Source organism: Mya arenaria, chromosome 5, assembly GCF_026914265.1.
Source record: "Mya arenaria isolate MELC-2E11 chromosome 5, ASM2691426v1".
NCBI lineage: Eukaryota > Metazoa > Mollusca > Bivalvia > Myida > Myidae > Mya > Mya arenaria.
The window spans coordinates 80569956-80587695 of record NC_069126.1 but is presented as its reverse complement, the minus strand read 5'-3'; the positions used below and the strand labels follow the sequence as shown (position 1 = coordinate 80587695).

The following is a 17740-nucleotide window of genomic DNA, read 5'->3' as shown; positions in this document are numbered from 1 at the left end:
ATATCACTTCGACAAGCATGTGCATGCCCGGAGCCTATAGTCCCTCCTTGGATCTTACATACATAATAAGGCAGAAGAACACAGTCTTAAGTTATCAAGATTAATTGTTTGATTGTGTTGTTTATTTATCAGCAGCAATATAGCAATATATGAAAGCATATACCTTATACACCGATGCTGTGATCATGTGCTTACCTTTAGTTTAAAGAAATCGGTCCTTAACATCAAGTTCGAGCCAACGAGGAATTCGAGCCAAGCGAGTTCGAGTCAACGGGGTTAAGCTGTGTGAACATTTGTATTTGCCGAAAGCAACATAAAGATCACATGGGTAATTCCAAGTCATTGTAGAAACCCCCTATTTTGTTTAATTATCCACTATACAACCTTTGATGAACGTATTTGCTAAAGTTTTTGTTTTATATTTGACTATTGATACGTAAAGATATTTTCGTAATACTGCAGTAAATCTTATAATTTTCTTCATTATAAGAACGATAACTAACGCATCCATTGTCAACACGACGTTTTTAAGTTGCTTCCCTTACATATCAAGATTCCGTGCTTACGGTCTGATATAATATCTCATAAGTGAACAAGGCGACACAAAATTGACAACATACCTTGATATATCACGTCAAATGGACTTAAAACATGCCGACAAGACTACATGATCACAGCATCAGTGTATACGGTATACGCTTCCATAGAACAAGTCGACAATATTACATGATCACAGCATCAGTGTATACAATACACGCTTCCATAGAACAAGTCGACAAGACTACATGATCACACCATCAGTGTATACGATACACGCTTCCATAAACAAGTCGACAATATTACATGGTCACAGCTTCAGTATATACGATATACGCTTCCATAGAACAAGTTGACAAGACTACATGATCAAAGCATTAGTGTATACGATATACGCTTCCATAGAACAGATGACAATATTACATGATCACAGCATCAGTGTATACGATATATGCTCCCATAGAACAAGTCGATAAGACTATATGATCACAGCATCAGTAAATACAATATACGCTTCCATAGAACAAGTCGACGAGACAGCATGATCACAACATCAGTATATACGATATACGCTTCCATAGAACAAGTCGGCGAGACCGCATGATCACAACATCAGTATATACGATATACGCTTCCATAGAACAAGTCGACGAGACAGCATGATCACAACATCAGTATATACGATATACGCTTCCATAGAACAAGTCGACGAGACTACATGATCACAACATCAGTATGTACGATATACGCTTCCATAGAACAAGTCGGCGAGACCGCATGATCACAACATCAGTATATACGATATACGCTCTCATAGAACAAGTCAGCGAGACCGCATGATCACAACATCAGTTTATACGATATACGCTTCCATAGAAAAAGTCGACCATACTAAATGATCATAGACAGCATCAGTGTATACGATATACGCTTCTATATAATGCCATACTATTGCTGATAAATAAACGAAATGTTTAAGACTATAACTAAACTGAGTAAGAATGTGTTTCACTGTCTTATTGTGTCCATAAGCTATTATTAAAGGTGTATAATTATGAATCATTCATGTAATTTGGATTTGCCTTATTACAGCTTAACCATAATGATAATGTTAAATGTTATAAATTATTATGCTTTGAGCTACTATTCAACATAACATTTAATCTATTCCAATTGATGAACATATTAGTTTAATTTCTTGTTTTATATTGGACAATTGTACCGCAATGTATTCTTCTTTTAAAATCATTACCATGACTGCACTAAATAAAATAGCTTTCCTCATTATAAGAACGGTAACTCACACATCAATTGTCAACACGATCTTATTGAGTAGCTTCCCTTACATATTTTCCGTAACCTATTGCGTTAAAAAAATACATCGGTTTTACTTAGTAGAAGAATAACTTTTATCAATATTATACAAAATACGTTTCGATAAGGTCAACATGACCTTTAATAAAATAATTCGATATGTATACGATGCAGTAAATATAATACAATATCGGTAGACATGCATCACAATCTAAACCAGTTGTAACCTATATATAATTATAATTAGGAATTAAGCGCGTGAAGCACTATTAATTACCATATGCATTGATGTCTTTTTTCCAGTAAAAATATAACCATTTATATTCATAATTAAACATGACGAGCAAGAATTACGTTTATAAAATAATTTACTATTCTATTATAGAAACGAATTACTTAAAAGTATTCTTAATATTAAGACTATTATCACATATCTTTGATGGTAATCAAAGTCGAAGCGGTATGAACCCCTTTGATGTAATGTATTGCTGTATATATGTGATATATATGTATGTTGTGAAGCTACACCTTATACTTGTCAGATATTAATCTGATTGTTTTTTCTTTTTTCTTTTTTATGTCCATACGTGTATCTATGATGATGTTTGTTTTGACTAGAGATAAGTATTATTTGCCAATAAACGAAAACTGAACTATTAAATTTGGTATATGCTGGGTGATTACTAAAATGTAAATAAGATTACTGAAAATACTCTATAAGAACAGCCTATGTTGAGATTTTTTAAGGCCAAAAAGGCGTGTTTATAATTTTATTTTCGTTAAGGTAATTGTATACATACCACGTGTGCACATCATGTGACAGTTTCGAATAAAACCTGAATGATATGAGTCACCAGGCACCCAAAACTCACATTATTTTATTTAAAAAAAAAGTTTATTGATATCAAACAAAATATAACAATGAGAATATCAATGCAATGTTTAACACAACTCTTGAAATAAACATTATGCAATCAAACATGCAAGGGGATAGGGCCACGAGTTATGCCACCTCTTCCGATATGTCACATTATATACAGTCGAAACTCGATAAATCGAATTCTGTTATCTCGATGTTTTCAATGTTTGATTGAGTTAGACATGCTTTGTATTTCGGTTATATCGATTGTTCGTTATTTCCAAGTATTTGCCGAGTTCCCAACGATTTCGACATAGCGAGTTTTTACTGTATCAAACGAAGGTGAACTGTAAGCAAAAATAACAAGCAACAACGTCAGCTTCAGTCTCTAATTGCATTTTTCTAGTGGAAACATAAACAACTAGAAGTTGTAGAGAAAGAAGCGATTGAGGTAAAAAAAGATCGAGAGATGATGAGCTGCTGATACCAATTGTTAAACGTTGGGAAGACCGGCAACGGATTTTCAAACTTAAATTATTGTTGTTTTTTTAAATTAATAAAAAAAATCCATACCGTTTCCATATTTTTTCACGTTTCTGGCATTATTATTTTTAGTTTGAAATTATAACATTTTTTTTATTTAAAAAAACAACAATAATTTGAGTTTGAAAATTTGGTGCAAGTGGTCGGATAGGCTTTATCAAACGTTGAACTGTGGTAAGATTGCCCACACCGAATAGCAGTTTATTTGTACAACAACAACAACAACAACAACAACAACAGCAACAACCTGTAATGCATTTGTGGTATTTATTGCAATAACATAAAGCACGCAAATGAGTACAAGTGGATGAAATTGTCGTGTGTTTCTGAAGATTTTTAACCGAAATATATCATGATCAGCATCCTCGTCTTCATTGCAATCAATCCATAACTTATTTGAATAACAGATTCTTGCATACCGGACGTGTGTTTCCGGTCATGTGACCAGTGCTGGAAAAACCCATCTTACATACCCCATGTAAGATGAGTCACGCGCAACAACGCGCCACTTCTTATTTTATCTATTGTATGGTTTATGAAAGATATAGAATGCCATTTCAATAAAGCGCAATCAAATATATATGTTTGCAAGACTTTAAATTAAAATTGAAAATAATTCATCGTAAAAAAAGCTATTTTTAGTTATTCAAAATTACTGCGCTCTATGACGTCAGTAAGCACGCGCTTTTTGGTGTAATTGTACGAAAGTTCGTTTTCTACGTCATTTTTTCCATAAATTCATAATTTTAGGTATGCAAGAAAAAATATCAATCATGTTTTTCCGGTCCGGATCGAAAAATCCGACCCTCGGGCACGCTGCGTGACCGCTAACTCGGCAGATTAGTCGTTAAGTTAACGAAAAAGGTACTTTAAATTTTAACGAATCAGTTAACGAAAACCAAAATGGCTGCCGTAATTGGCTGTTTAGTAAATATACCACGGAAAAATAGAGAATTTAGAGTAATAAACTTAAATGAAAGCCTAAATGATGAAGAATTGAGAAGAAGGTTCAGGTTTGGAAGAAGAGGAATAGAGTATTTGGCCGATTTGCTGAGAGAGGACCTAGCTAGGGAAACAGACAGAAGTTGTAGCCTGTCAGTCGAGGAACAAGTCTGTATAGCGCTGAGGTACTACGCTTCAGGTTCATTTATGCAGGTTGTTTGGGACACACATGGGAGACATAAAAGTACTGTTTGTAGAGTTGTGAATAACCGCTGTCAAATACCATAGCCGCTCGTGTAAACCTCGTTTCCGCAAAACACCCTACGCTCGGATCGGAATGAACCTATCTTACACTCTCGGCCATGGAAGATACTTATAATCTATCTATAGGTTAATGCCAAAAAGTTGATGTTGTTTTTTATGCATTATTATGTTCAACACATTTGTTTTTAAAGATAAAACCAAAACAAAAACATGATCCGAGCCGATAAATGTTATGAGTCTGTATAGAAAAAATAATAATTAACAGCTACGTGGCCACAAATTCACTAGTTAAATAAACACCAAATATCGCTTATAATTATCTGTACACAAACCATATGCTTATTCATCATTAAAGTCAAATCAGTTAAACATTATAATGCATCGAAAGGAAAATAAACTGGGTTTTTTTGCACAAATTTATATTATATGAATTAAAGGCTTGGTTTTGCCATTATCTCGGGCTGTAGACTTTGATCTGACCTGTCCATGACCCAAGCCAAAGACAGCCGGCCTTATCAACAGCAATACTACAAGGGGACCCTATACCGAGGGTCTGGCAGGTCTGAAGTAGTTCCCCAGTCTCTGCAAGCACTTGTACACAATCGCGCTTAAAATCCGCGACAAAAAGTAGTCCCCGGTTACAACACATTGACGCATTCCGATACACGTTCGTAGAAATGGCCGACTTAATTTCACCATGTCGGTCATAAACACCGACCGTTTCAGAAGTGAAATCCGTTACGTAAGTGTTCTGGTTTTCGTCAGTTGCAAGTTTCCACGGATCGTTCAGGCGGAGACCAAATCGGTATCCAAGGTTACGGACGTCGAAATCATGTAACGGCTTGCCTCGGGTAGAGTACATGGCAACACGCCTAGCGTCCTTGAAACATATGATGAGATTGTCACCTTCGTTAATTTTCATATCACTCGGTTCTTGTGTAAGTCGAAATAGGAACCTTGGGGTGTGTTTAGAAGTTATGGCCTTGACGCTTGACTTGCAGGCAACCAAAACAGCATCGGAGGTGGTGGTATCTATGGCAACGAGAGGTTCTTCCATGTCAACACGAATTCCCAGAGTTCCGTCCTTGCAGCAAATCTGAGCATACTTCCGGAAGCCTATCCAGGCTTTGGAGTCATCTATGGGACATATAGAGCTGATGAATTTTTGGAAACTTAGTGAACAAGCTTCCGCATAATCTAAAGTCCTCTTTAGATAAGTATGCGTTCGCACGCCACCCATAGAGATTCCGATAGATTGAAACATTGGTTTGTATTTCATTCTTACACACTGAACAGGGGTTGGCTTACTAGAACTCCTGACATCTTCAACGGCTGTCTTTAATTCTTGAAACAAATTAATCAGGTCTAGATCCCTGGTCTTCTCGGCTATTTTCTTCACAGTTTCTATTGACGTCCGCACTGATTTTTGTTTCTTTTCACCGTCGTCCATCTTTCTCCCCAAACTTGCCACAACGTCAGCTTCAGTTTCTAAAACACCCTGAACCAGTTTCTGACCTATCACATCCATTTCATCCTTTAAGCGCTGTATATGACTTTGGATAGCTTTTACAGCTTTCGCTGAGCAATCCTGTACACTCCCCTTCTCCTTCTTACAAGCGTTCACGAAGTCCCTTAAATCACGTAGCGTTCGTGTTGATGAATGGCGAGTGGTTTGCAAGAGTTCATTCCGTCTGTTTAAAGCTGTCGTTTGGATATCTTCACAAATATGATTGGTATGCTTGCCAATTGCACAGCGACCACAAATCGGTTCTGAGCAGGAAATGCAGTAAAGGTCAAGGGTAAAAGGATGGTGTTCCTCGCAAAATGTCTCCTTGGCGGACATCCCCACCATTTCTTTGGTAACGTTTACTATATAATGTTCCTTAGAAAGGTCGTTCGAAAGATGGTCGTTGACACAATCAGTGCAAAGGTCACTTTTGCACTCCACGCAACGACAACTCGGTACCCAACTTTTGCACACGTCACAGCGATCATTCTCGGTCACTGATTGGTCGGATATGTTAAAGTAGTTGTTGTCACGGAAACCGTCGAGGCCGTTGCTAGGGATGTGAATCTGACGAGAACAGAGGTCACACTTGAACCACGAGCGGCTGAAAAGTTCATCTATAAATAGATTTCTTGAAACCAGGAGGAATGAGAAATATGTTTAATCAGAATCTTATTTATTTAAATATTCGTTATATATCTTGCCCATTTCTTATTACAGAAAATCAATGTTTTCCTATATACTAATCCCCTTCTTAGTTTTATTATGATGTATTAACTTTTCAATTATTATTTTAAGGTTGATAAAAACAAATTATATTTTATTCTTTATTAAAATTACACCATTGGTTGAACCATCATTAATAAACACAATATTGGTAATTATGATTTAAAGTTGCACTCTCACAGTTTTCCCATTTTCCCCATTTTTTATTTGTTTGTCTTGGAATAAACTTTTTTTTTGCGTAAATGTCTGGACACCAGTGCTATAAGAAGGCTGACTAAAGCTTGGATAGTAGTACTTCATATTTATCGAAAAGTTATTTTGTGGCTAAAAGCCTTACTAACGCGTTACGAAAATTGAAGATTTCGGCCGTTTTTTCAAACAATTGAAATCTGTTCTATTGTGAGCTATCTCTTATGACTGAATTGAAGGTATTGATGACAAGATCGGCTGATTCTGAGATAAAAACAAAAACAATGTCAAAACTGTCTATCTGTGAGAGTGCAGCTTCAAAATAAAATAAAAGCAAAGTATTGTTTTGAAACGAACCTTGGATGCTCCTGAAGTTTAACCTCCAGGCATTCTTGACAGACTGAGTGTAGACAGGGCAGCAGCTTCAGTATTCGGCCGCCCTCCCCGCAACTCAAACAACGCGTGAGGTCAATGTCACCGGAAGCGCCCCCTCCTCCGCCACCAACGTCATCCGTGTCACGTAGAACATCCGCTTCCGGTACGGAACTGATTTTACGCCACTGGACCACCGGAACTGATCTCGCTGTACTGAGCGGCATGCTATATACTTCTACATCCGGGTTGTGCAACCACGGACGCTCGGTTTGACTTCCTGGCGTTCTTTGTTTATCTTTAGCAAATGTTTCACTAGAAACATTGGATGTGACATCGCTAAAATGTTTTGTCCATTTTTCTTCACTCAGATCGTCCACGGTATTCAAAGACTCGTTGAAAGACACGGCTTTGACACGCTTGGAACGATCTTGCTTGTATGTAGCCATGCCTATAGATTGAGGGGTCCCGGTAGTGCTGTGTCGGCCGCCCAACGAAAGCCCGAGGGCCCGCGTCTCGTGAAGTGAGGTTGTCTTGATGGCTGGCAGACTTTTAACGGACACACGAGATTTGTCCGTCTTATGTGAAGACACACGCGGAGGGCGACTGGTTCTTATATGATCCATGTTTGGAAGCGGTAATGTTTAATCTATGCTGTCAATTCCGTCAGGGCATTTTCTTTTTATATGTTCTACCGTATCGAATTATGAATCATAGCACTCTGTTATAATACTTTAGAATGTATCCATCTGAAATGGCATGTCGATATACTAACATACAAATCAAAGTGTTTAAATTCGCACATCATTGTTTTAGCAATTCAATATCTTATTTTGTTTTCGTTTGTCGTCCATTTAACATGAATTTATTCCTTTCATTATTTCCATACAGTGTAATTATAGTTTGACACACTATCCATTCATTCAAAGTCATTTGACACTCTTTTGGATACGTTTTGTTTATATCTGCGGTGTTTAGACACGGTCTTTAACCAGGCTTTGTTTTACTGAGATATTTTCAATTAGTGAAATTGGCAAATGCATGTAAAATAGCTATGATTACGAGCGGTAACTGCAGATTCACAGAAGGATTATGATTTCAGAACATTGATATATTTCGTTTGTTTGTATTATTGTTTTGCTTTTTTAGCTTCTTTAAACAATTTGAATAACAATGATTATATATATATATATATATATATATATATATATATATATATATATATATATATATATATATATATATATATATATATATATATATTGCCATTATGAATAAATAATGAATGCATAATGATTGTTATTTGGGTTTCCAGCCAAAACACAGGTGCTGTCGTAGTTGCCTCCCTTTACCCGAAGCAAAGTCAATTTATGGCAAACGTTTTATTCCATAATTGCGAGTTGTTTCCCTTGCATTGTCAGCAAAGTTTCAGGATTCAGGATTCGACTAACTTGCGTTTTTCTGTTTTGTTGTGTGAATTATTCTCAACAAACGATGTGTCGCCCTGGCCTGACAAACGAGATGTTGCTGTGTACGGAGAAGCGACATGTTGCCTGACAAACAAAATATGGTGCTCGCCTGACATACGACATGTCACCTGAAAATTGACATGTGGCGATGGTCAGATATACGATATGTTACACTGGCTTACCAAACGACAAATCGCTCTGAACTTTCAAACGACACGTGGCGCTGGCCTGAAACACAACATTTTTCGCTAACCTGATAATCGTCATGTCGCACTGACCTGACAAACGACATGTCGCCTTGGCATTACAAACGACATGTCGCTCTGGCCTGACACACGACATGTCGCTCTGGCCTGACACACGACATGTCGCCCTGGCCTGACACACGACATGTCGTCCTAGAATGACACACGATATGTCGCCCTGGCATAACAAACGACATGTCGCTCTGGCCTGAGACACGAAATGTCGCACTAACATTACAAACGACATGTCGCCCTGGTCTGACACACGACATGTCGCCTTGGCATTACAAACGACATGTCGCCCTGGCCTGACACACGACATGTCGCCGTGGCCTGACACACGACATGTCGCTCTGGCCTGACACACGACATGTCACCCTGGCCTGACACACGACATGTCGCCCTACACTGACACACGATATGTCGCCCTGGCCTGACACACGACATGTCGCCCTGGCCTGACACACGACATGTCGCCCTGGCCTGACACACGACATGTCGCCCGGGCCTTATGCGTGGAATGTCGCCCTGGTCTGTCACATGACATGTCGCCCTGGCCTGACACACGACATATGGCACTGGCCTGACACACGACATGGCACCCTGGTCTGTCACACGATATGTCGCCCTGGTCTGTCACACGACATGTCGCCCTGGCCTGACAAACAATATGTCGCCCTGGCATTACACGCGACATGGCGACCTGGTCTATCACACGACATATCGCCCTGGCATTACAAACGACATGTCGCCCTGGCCAAACACATGACATGTCGCCATGGCCTGACACACGACATGTCGCCATGGCCTGACACACGACGTGTCGCACTGACCTGACACACGACATGTCGCCCTGGCATAACGCACGACATGTCGCCATGGCCTGACACACGACGTGTCGCACTGACCTGACAAACGACATGTCGCACTGGCCTGACACACGAAATGTCGCCCTGGCATGACACACGAAATGTCGCCCTGGCATTACAAACGACATGTCGCCCGGCCAGATACACGACATGCCGCGATTGCCTGACAAAAGATATGTCGTATGGTTCGACAAACCGCGTTCGACATTGAGGCTTGCGCTGGCGAGACAAACGTTGTTCCACCTTGAATATCTCGCAGGCCGACAAACGACATTACATATTCATAACTTGAATACAAACGCCATTTGAACGCCAAAAAGTAATTCATGTTGTTTATGATTCGTGTTATATAGTCTTATCGAAGAACATCGAGGACAATAAATAAACAATGCATAAGTCATTCGTCTAAAATTCAAATATGAAATTGGTTATTTACAATAAGAAATTAATATTCTAATTGTCGATGATGATGATGATGATGATGATGATGATGATGATGATGATGATGATGATGATGATGATGATGACGATGTTGATGACAATAATGGCGATGATGTTGATTGTTCTTATATTGTTGTTGTTGTTGTTGTTGTTGCTATCGTTGTTGTGATTGTTTTTGTTGTTGTTGGTGTTGTTGTTGTTGTTGTTGTTGGTGGTGGTGGTGTTGGTGGTGGTGGTGGTGGTGGTGGGTGTGGTGGTGGGTTTGGTGGTGGTGGTGGTGGTGGTGGTAATGATGATGATGTGGGTGGTGAAGATGATGATTATGTCGATGATGATGATGATGATTGAGGTATTGTTGGTGGTGGTCGTGGCGAGGTGGAGGTTGTTTTGATGGTGTTTGTGGTTGTGGTTGTGGTGGAGAAGGTGATTATCATGATAATTATTGGCAGAACATTCAACAACAGCATCTTTATTTCTGCTGTTCTTCTACCGCATAAGTTTCCGTTCTACAACAGGCATTATATCAACCTTGGTGGTACGTGCTCGTTACATTATGAGATCGGCTTCATTCAAACAGGTCATTCCTTAACACATCTTTACGACAACATGTATTATAAAACGTTCAAATATGATTAAACCCATTGTGCCTTTCTCTCGCCGTTGTAAACAGATTGCGGTCAGGATGTTTTTCTTTGATGACGCTATTAAAGAACAATTGATACTAGCCTGCGATATTCTGTTATCATTTCTCCGTGATTAAGCTGCGTTTGTCCTTTATCAAGCTTTTTATTTACATGACAACGCGAAACCACTTTCCATGGATATAATAGCATCATCTTCATTTACAATTCCGCGCAGTTAAACGTCATTATAAGGATTTATTCGATTTACGCAAATTCCTTTTGGCCGGGCGAATGCTCCCGTTGCATTTAAACGCTTCATTAGAGTATAACGACCGTATAAGACGAGAGAGTCGCCATTTTTACCGCTATGGTGCAAACATTGATACATAAATCTGTCAAAATTCATAGAAACTCGCATCCGGGAAGCTACATCAAAAGAAAGAGAAAACTAATCTGTCAGTTATAAATAACCATGAAAGAGAAAGAAGCTGGTTATGATATCCATGTGATCATTTGCAAAAAGGATTGTCCGGCTAGAATGGTCCAAAAAATGAGAGTTCAGAACCACTTAACATCATTTGCATTTAGCGTCTTTACTTTGATTTTACTTTCTATTGTAACTAATACCATCCTATTTCCATAGGATGGTATTAGTTGCAAAAGAAAGTAATATCAAAGTATCTATAAATCCACATAATGGTACAAGGTGTTTGACTCTTCGCAGCTTTGCAATTGTGTATGGGTGACGAACATAAAACCCTCAGGCACCCTCTCGCTGCCAACCCCCCAGCCCAACTTTACACCACCATCATCTTGCATAGGCGGATCAATCTATATGAATATTAACTTCAACTTCAAAGTTGTTGAGTATTTTATTTTTATATAATTTTATGTTGTCGAACATGTTCGTGAAGATGGCGCAGTTTGGGTGAAGGTCCGTTTATGGAAAACTGATTGGGGTAATGTTGTCCTCCATCAATTTTTCGTAAACGCGACTTCCTTGTCGTACACGGTTGTGCGCATAATATAATTGCGACCTACATTATTACTGAAGTAAGTGCTGGAATATAATTACTTCATACAATATTTAGATGCTGGTCGTTCAGTGTGCGAATTACAGTAGATCGAGAATAGGTGAGCTATTTAGGGCCTTAGTCTAACTCTTGGAAAAAAACTTAAATAATATTTTATTTCCACTGAAACATCAATCAGAAATAGAAATACATAAAGGTCGAAAAAAACAAGCAATTTCATTTTTGTCCAAACTCCTAAACCTTTTGGTGCTGTGTTATGTGTGAAGTGATGAAATTCCGTGTACTGGAGGTTTTAATCAAATGACCAATTTAAGCTCAAAACCATAACTTCTTTGTTCAATATCATCAAAAGCCTGTCACACAAGTGCAATCGACATGTGTGGCGGATCCTTGGTCTTGTGGTTACACACTTTTCCGTCAATCCAGGGTCGGAGGCTCGATTCCCCGCCGCACCACTAAAACATACTTAACGTCTGCCGGGGAGTATGATAAATAGGGTCCCGTATGGCAGTGCTATACACTGGTGTACGTTAAAGAACCAGGGTAGCTCTAACCTAAGTTACTACATTGTATCTGTGCATTATTTTCAAAAACCTAATATGACTAACAATCTTATCAGAGGACTCGCCGAATGGGCCTTGCCCGAGTGAAAGTATGAATAAGCTTACCCACCCACTAAAAAATCGACATCAGTCTCCGTGATGGTTCAAATATCCTGATCAATGAAAATTGTTGGAAACAAAAACAAAAGGATTGGATATGTCCATTTTATCACAACAGCTGTCAGTTAAACTGAGGTTACTTATAGTGTATATGGAAGTTTCATCACTTTACGCTTACAGTCGCACTCCGATGGCTCAAACTCGCTTGGCTCGATTTCCTAGTTGGCTCGAACTGAATGTTATGGATTGATTTCTTTATACTGAATATAGAGCATTCCCGCTTGGCTCAATTTCTCCGAGGCTCGAGGTATTTTCGCCGGCGGTCCCTGTGAGTTCGAGCCATCGGGGTTCGACTGTATTACAGTTTCAGAAGATTTGGGACTTAATCACACTCGCTTGGCTCGATTTCCTCGTTGGCTCGAACTGAATGTTATGGATTGATTTCTTAATACTGAATATAGAGCATTCCCGCTTGGCTCGATTTTTCCGAGGCTCGAGGTATTTTCGCCGGCGGTCCCTGTGAGTTCGAGCCATCGGGGTTCGACTGTATTACAGTTTCAGAAGATTTGGGACTTAATCACACTCGCTTGGCTCGATTTCCTCGTTGGCTCGAACTGAATGTTATGGATTGATTTCTTTATACTGAATATAGAGCATTCCCGCTTGGCTCGATTTTTCCGAGGCTCGAGGTATTTTCGCCGGCGGTCCCTGTGAGTTCGAGCCATCGGGGTTCGACTGTATTACAGTTTCAAGAGATTTGGGACTCAACCACACTGCATGTGTTTTCAATGGTAATACATTTCTTTTTCTTATTTTTTGCTTTTATTTCCTTCCTTCTTTCTTTTTGAGATCTCGAGGACCCCTTTTATTCGCCCCGTGATAGGGACCATGGGGTCGGGGCCATCCCCATGGGACCTTACAACATTCAAAAACAGTAATATTCCATACAAAGTGCATGCAGTTATCAAGTTACAAAATAACAGTTTTGACAAAAATGTTTAGATATTTAGAATAGCAATACCTGTATAATGTTGCATGGTTATCGACGTCTATATATTGCATATGTTTAATATATCTGAGTTTGAAATATTTTTGGTAATACATTTCTAATTCGGATTTATGTGTCAGGTTATATGACATATGATTTTACTTTTTTCCCCAAGAGTGCAATTAAGGACCTAAATCGCTCACCTATCCTCAAATCCCGATTTAAATGTATACTTCCCTCTCCATGATGTTTTTAAACGTATTCGATGTGACTGCAAGAAAGACATGTGTACATGCTCCTAGAATACAAGACATTCGAAACAACTAAAATGACAGTAAAATTAAGTACGTATTAAAACCTAAAAAATTCACAAAACTTTGCATTCGTCCTTTGCTTGTTTGACGTTATCCACAAGTATGACGTTCAGGCAACAGACAATATATTTGCGCTAACAATTCATGTTCTCTTATATCTCTACCTCAGATGCGTATTTAATTCATAAGAGAAATGCTAATTAGTGTCATAAATAGGTGTTGTTATTATGAAATTTCTTTTCATTTAGAATATTTATTATGACAAGTAGCATTTAAACTTGAGTCGCGACAAGACAGCCATTTGTCATCTGTACTTTGGGCTGGGCGCTTTCGTTATCGTCATGGTTCCGCACTTTGGCGACAACTTCGACAAGATTTGGAAAAAAGATTTTCATATCATATTCATAGGATGTCATGAAGCAATTTGTCTGTATGTGTGTGTGTGTGTGTGCGTGCGAGTGTGCGCGCGTACGTGCGTGCGTGTTTGTGTAAGTGTACGTGCGTGTGCGTGTTCGCGTGTGCGTGCGCGTGCGTGTGCGTGTGCGTGTGCGTGTGTGTGTGTGTGTGTGTGTGAGTGTGCGTGTGTTCGTGCGTGCGTGTCTGCGTGCGTGCGTATAAGCAAAGAATACAAGTACAGAGTATGAAGCCTGCTTTTTTACTCTTGCGTATTGTAGTCGGAACTATAGTAAAAGGAAATTTAATCTATTCGGCAAGATCATTGTTCATATTAAATGGGTTCTTTCTATCAGGAAGCCCAAAGTTATCCGTCCGCGAACGCTAAACATAGAAACGATTTGGTATGGCCTTACTGTTTGTAAAAATGACACTAAGTCCTAGTTTCTCAAACTATCGTCAGCATTTATAGCTTCAGTATCGTGTTTCATTTAGTCAGAGATTCCATGAAAGGAAGTATTTTACTCCATAGAAATGGGTTAAATCATTCGAAATTGATCTTTTGGAAGTACAAAAACTTCCATAATTTTGAAGAAAACTTCCAAAGTTGAAAGCTTGGAATTTCAAAATGTCAAAACCTTATGTCAGTGTTACTTTGATGGTCACACTTTCAATCTGCCTTAAAGTAAAATGAATTACTAGTAATATGGTCTGAATCTGTGAATTTGGTAATTTATAGTTGCAAATTATTAGATTTTTAACATACTAGTTGAAAATAGTGGAAAAAAGTATTGTGTTCGGAAGACTTAAACTAGCATAGAGTCTAAAGTGGTTATAATAAAAGTAATTTCATTTCAAGCCAGTATTCAATATTGATCTTATCCTTACTCTTAGACATGCCTCAGTGATTCCGCTCAGCCTATTGGTCAGCTAAATATACAGGCCAATCAAAACACCCAGATTCAAATCTTAAATATAAGTTAAATCTATGTTGTTTATTGAATACTTCAAAAACTCTTCAAAATGAGAATTCTATGCAACATAGCAAAACAATAAACAGATGTTTTATCGAAATAAAAATAGTGATATTAGCTTGATAGTTTTATAAGGAAATTTTAGACTGTGCAAGAAATTGGTACTTTTTGGAACGCCGTACTACGTTGAAAAACGCCGTACCACGTTGAAAAATTGCAAGTTATACGTATAAGACTATTTGTTGTCCAATGCGTATTGATAATCATTCATATTTTCGCCTGTTTTAATATTTAATCAAACGCCTGGTCGCTGACTGTAGTTCGTAAAACGAAATGACTGACAACATTTCTACTTAATAATTTAAAGACACAATGTATAAAGTTTGATGTGGTTCCAATCTATAACAGACAAAATGTATTCCACATGGTAGTATCTACTGATGATAAGCTTGCTCAAATGTCCTTCTGACGTCATTTGCCCGGAAGTATGCCGTGACAAAGAATTTTGAATTATACACCATCATTATTCACAAATAATTGCATCAAAAAGACATGATATAATATACTTCTAAAGTTCTGCAGAAACAAGAAGGCCTTCTTTAGCTGTATGAACGCTTCTTATTATGTACCTATTTGTTAAGGTGTCTTGTTTCCGACAAGCCAGCACCTGGTCATTGAATATCTAACAAATGTTTTAGTTATATAATATTGCATTCAATTATTTAAAATATCAACCTGATATTTGCCGAAGTCGATTCTATACAGCACTATCATGTTTAGATGTTCAGGTTACAGGTTTTTTGAAAGAGCCGACATCGTTGCTGTTATTGAACCAAAGCCATCCCATATAGTAAATAAATGATTCTATTAATTTGTGTGTATACAAGTTAGGAGCCAATGGGTCGACTGTTTAGAACTTTGTTAAGTTAACAACGTTGTTAACGACTTCGTTGTAAACTTAAAAAGGTGAATCATTTTATGGTTTGCTCAAATATTTCAATACAGTCGAAACCCGTTGGCTCGAATTCGCTTGGCTCGAATTCTTAATTGGCTCGAAATGTATGTAAAGGACCGATTACTTTATATTGAACGTAAGCATTGCCGCTTGGCTCGAATTTCCCGAGGCTCGAGGTATTTTCGCCAGTCCCTGGGATTTCGAGACGACGGGGTTCGACAGTATAACAAATCTTGTCAGAAATTCTGCAGATCACAAGTGTACCTATTAAACTCCAAGTGCAGTAAAGTTTTGATAGATAACAGAGACGACTTTAAAAACATTGTTAACTTAAACAAAGTTCTGAAAAATCGGTCCATTACCAGACATATGCGCTATACCGGAATAAATGGTATTTTCTCCGGTTGTAGAACTTTTAACAAATTTGAATTCAAATCACAGACACACTGATGTCTTTTCTAAAAGCTTAAGCAAAATATCACTTGTAACATAACAAAACTCAGTACATGTATTAACATTTCACCAATATATACACTGTTTCCATAATTCAGTTAGCATAGCCTAGTGTAGAACATGCCAGCAGCGAAATGCATACAAGCCGTTATTCCCGATACGTTGGATAATACAGTCAATCCCCGTTGGCTCGAACTCCCAGGGCCCGGCGAAAATACCTCGAGCCTCGGAAAATCGAGCCAAGCGGGATTGTTTACCTTTGGTATAAAGAAATTGGTCCTTTACATCTAGTTCGAGTCAAGCGACTGTATTCAGTTTTAGATTCCACACATTTATTACTGTGAATAATTCGAAAAAAAAAACGCAAACAGGAGGTCGTTTAGGGGCAGGAGATGATTTGGTAACAGGAGGTTATGTAAGGGCAGAAGATGGTGTAGTAACAGGAGGTCGTGTAGGGACAGGAGATGGTGTAGTAACAGGAGGTCGTGTAAGGGCAGAAGATGATGTAGTAACAGGAGGTCGTGTAGAGGCAGGAGATGGTGTAGTAACAGAAGGTCGTGTAGGGCCATGATATGGTGTTGTAACAGGAGGTGGTGTAGGGGCATGATATGGTGTAGTAGCTGGAGGTCGTGTAGGGTTATGATATGGTGTAGAAGCAGGAGGTCGTGTAGGGGCAGGAGATGGTGTAGTAACAGGAGGTCGTGTAGGGGCAGGAGATGGTGTAGTAACAGGAGGTCGTGTAGGGGCAAGGGATGGTGTAGTAACAGGAGGTCGTGTAGGGACAGGAGAAGGTGTAGAAACAGGAGGTCGTGTAGAGGCAGGAGATGGTGTAGTAGCAGGAGGTAGTGTAGGGGCAGGATATGGTGTAGTAACAGGTGGTCGTGTAGGGGCAGGATATGGTGTAGTAACAGGTGGTCTTGTAGGGACAGGAGATGGTGTAGTAACAGGTGGTCGTGTAGGGACAGGATATGGTGTAGTAACAGGTGGTCGTGTAGGGGCAGGATATGGTGTAGTAACAGGTGGTCTTGTAGGGACAGGAGATGGTGTAGTAACAGGAGGTCGTGTAG

General features: G+C 38.9%; 1 protein-coding gene across 1 annotated transcript; it reads right to left on the bottom strand.

Annotated features, from left to right (window-relative positions):
- Positions 1-3532: 3532 nt before the first annotated feature.
- LOC128234933 (uncharacterized) lies at positions 3533-8103 on the bottom strand. The gene is made up of 2 exons (XM_052949581.1): positions 7239-8103; positions 3533-6570 (listed from the first exon to the last, which is right to left on the bottom strand). Exons 1-2 carry the CDS (start codon positions 7877-7879, stop codon positions 4911-4913), a joined length of 2301 nt encoding a protein of 766 aa, XP_052805541.1. The 5' UTR covers positions 7880-8103; the 3' UTR covers positions 3533-4910.
- Positions 8104-17740: the final 9637 nt, after the last annotated feature.

Bases quoted from the DNA above. Each gene is read 5' to 3' on its own strand.
- LOC128234933 (XM_052949581.1), bottom strand. From the start codon at position 7,879: ATGGATCATATAAGAACCAGTCGCCCTCCGCGTGTGTCTTCACATAAG. The intron at 6,571-7,238 runs GTTCGTTTCAAA...TGAACTTTTCAG, and splicing joins AAACTTCAGGAGCATCCAAG to CCGCTCGTGGTTCAAGTGTG.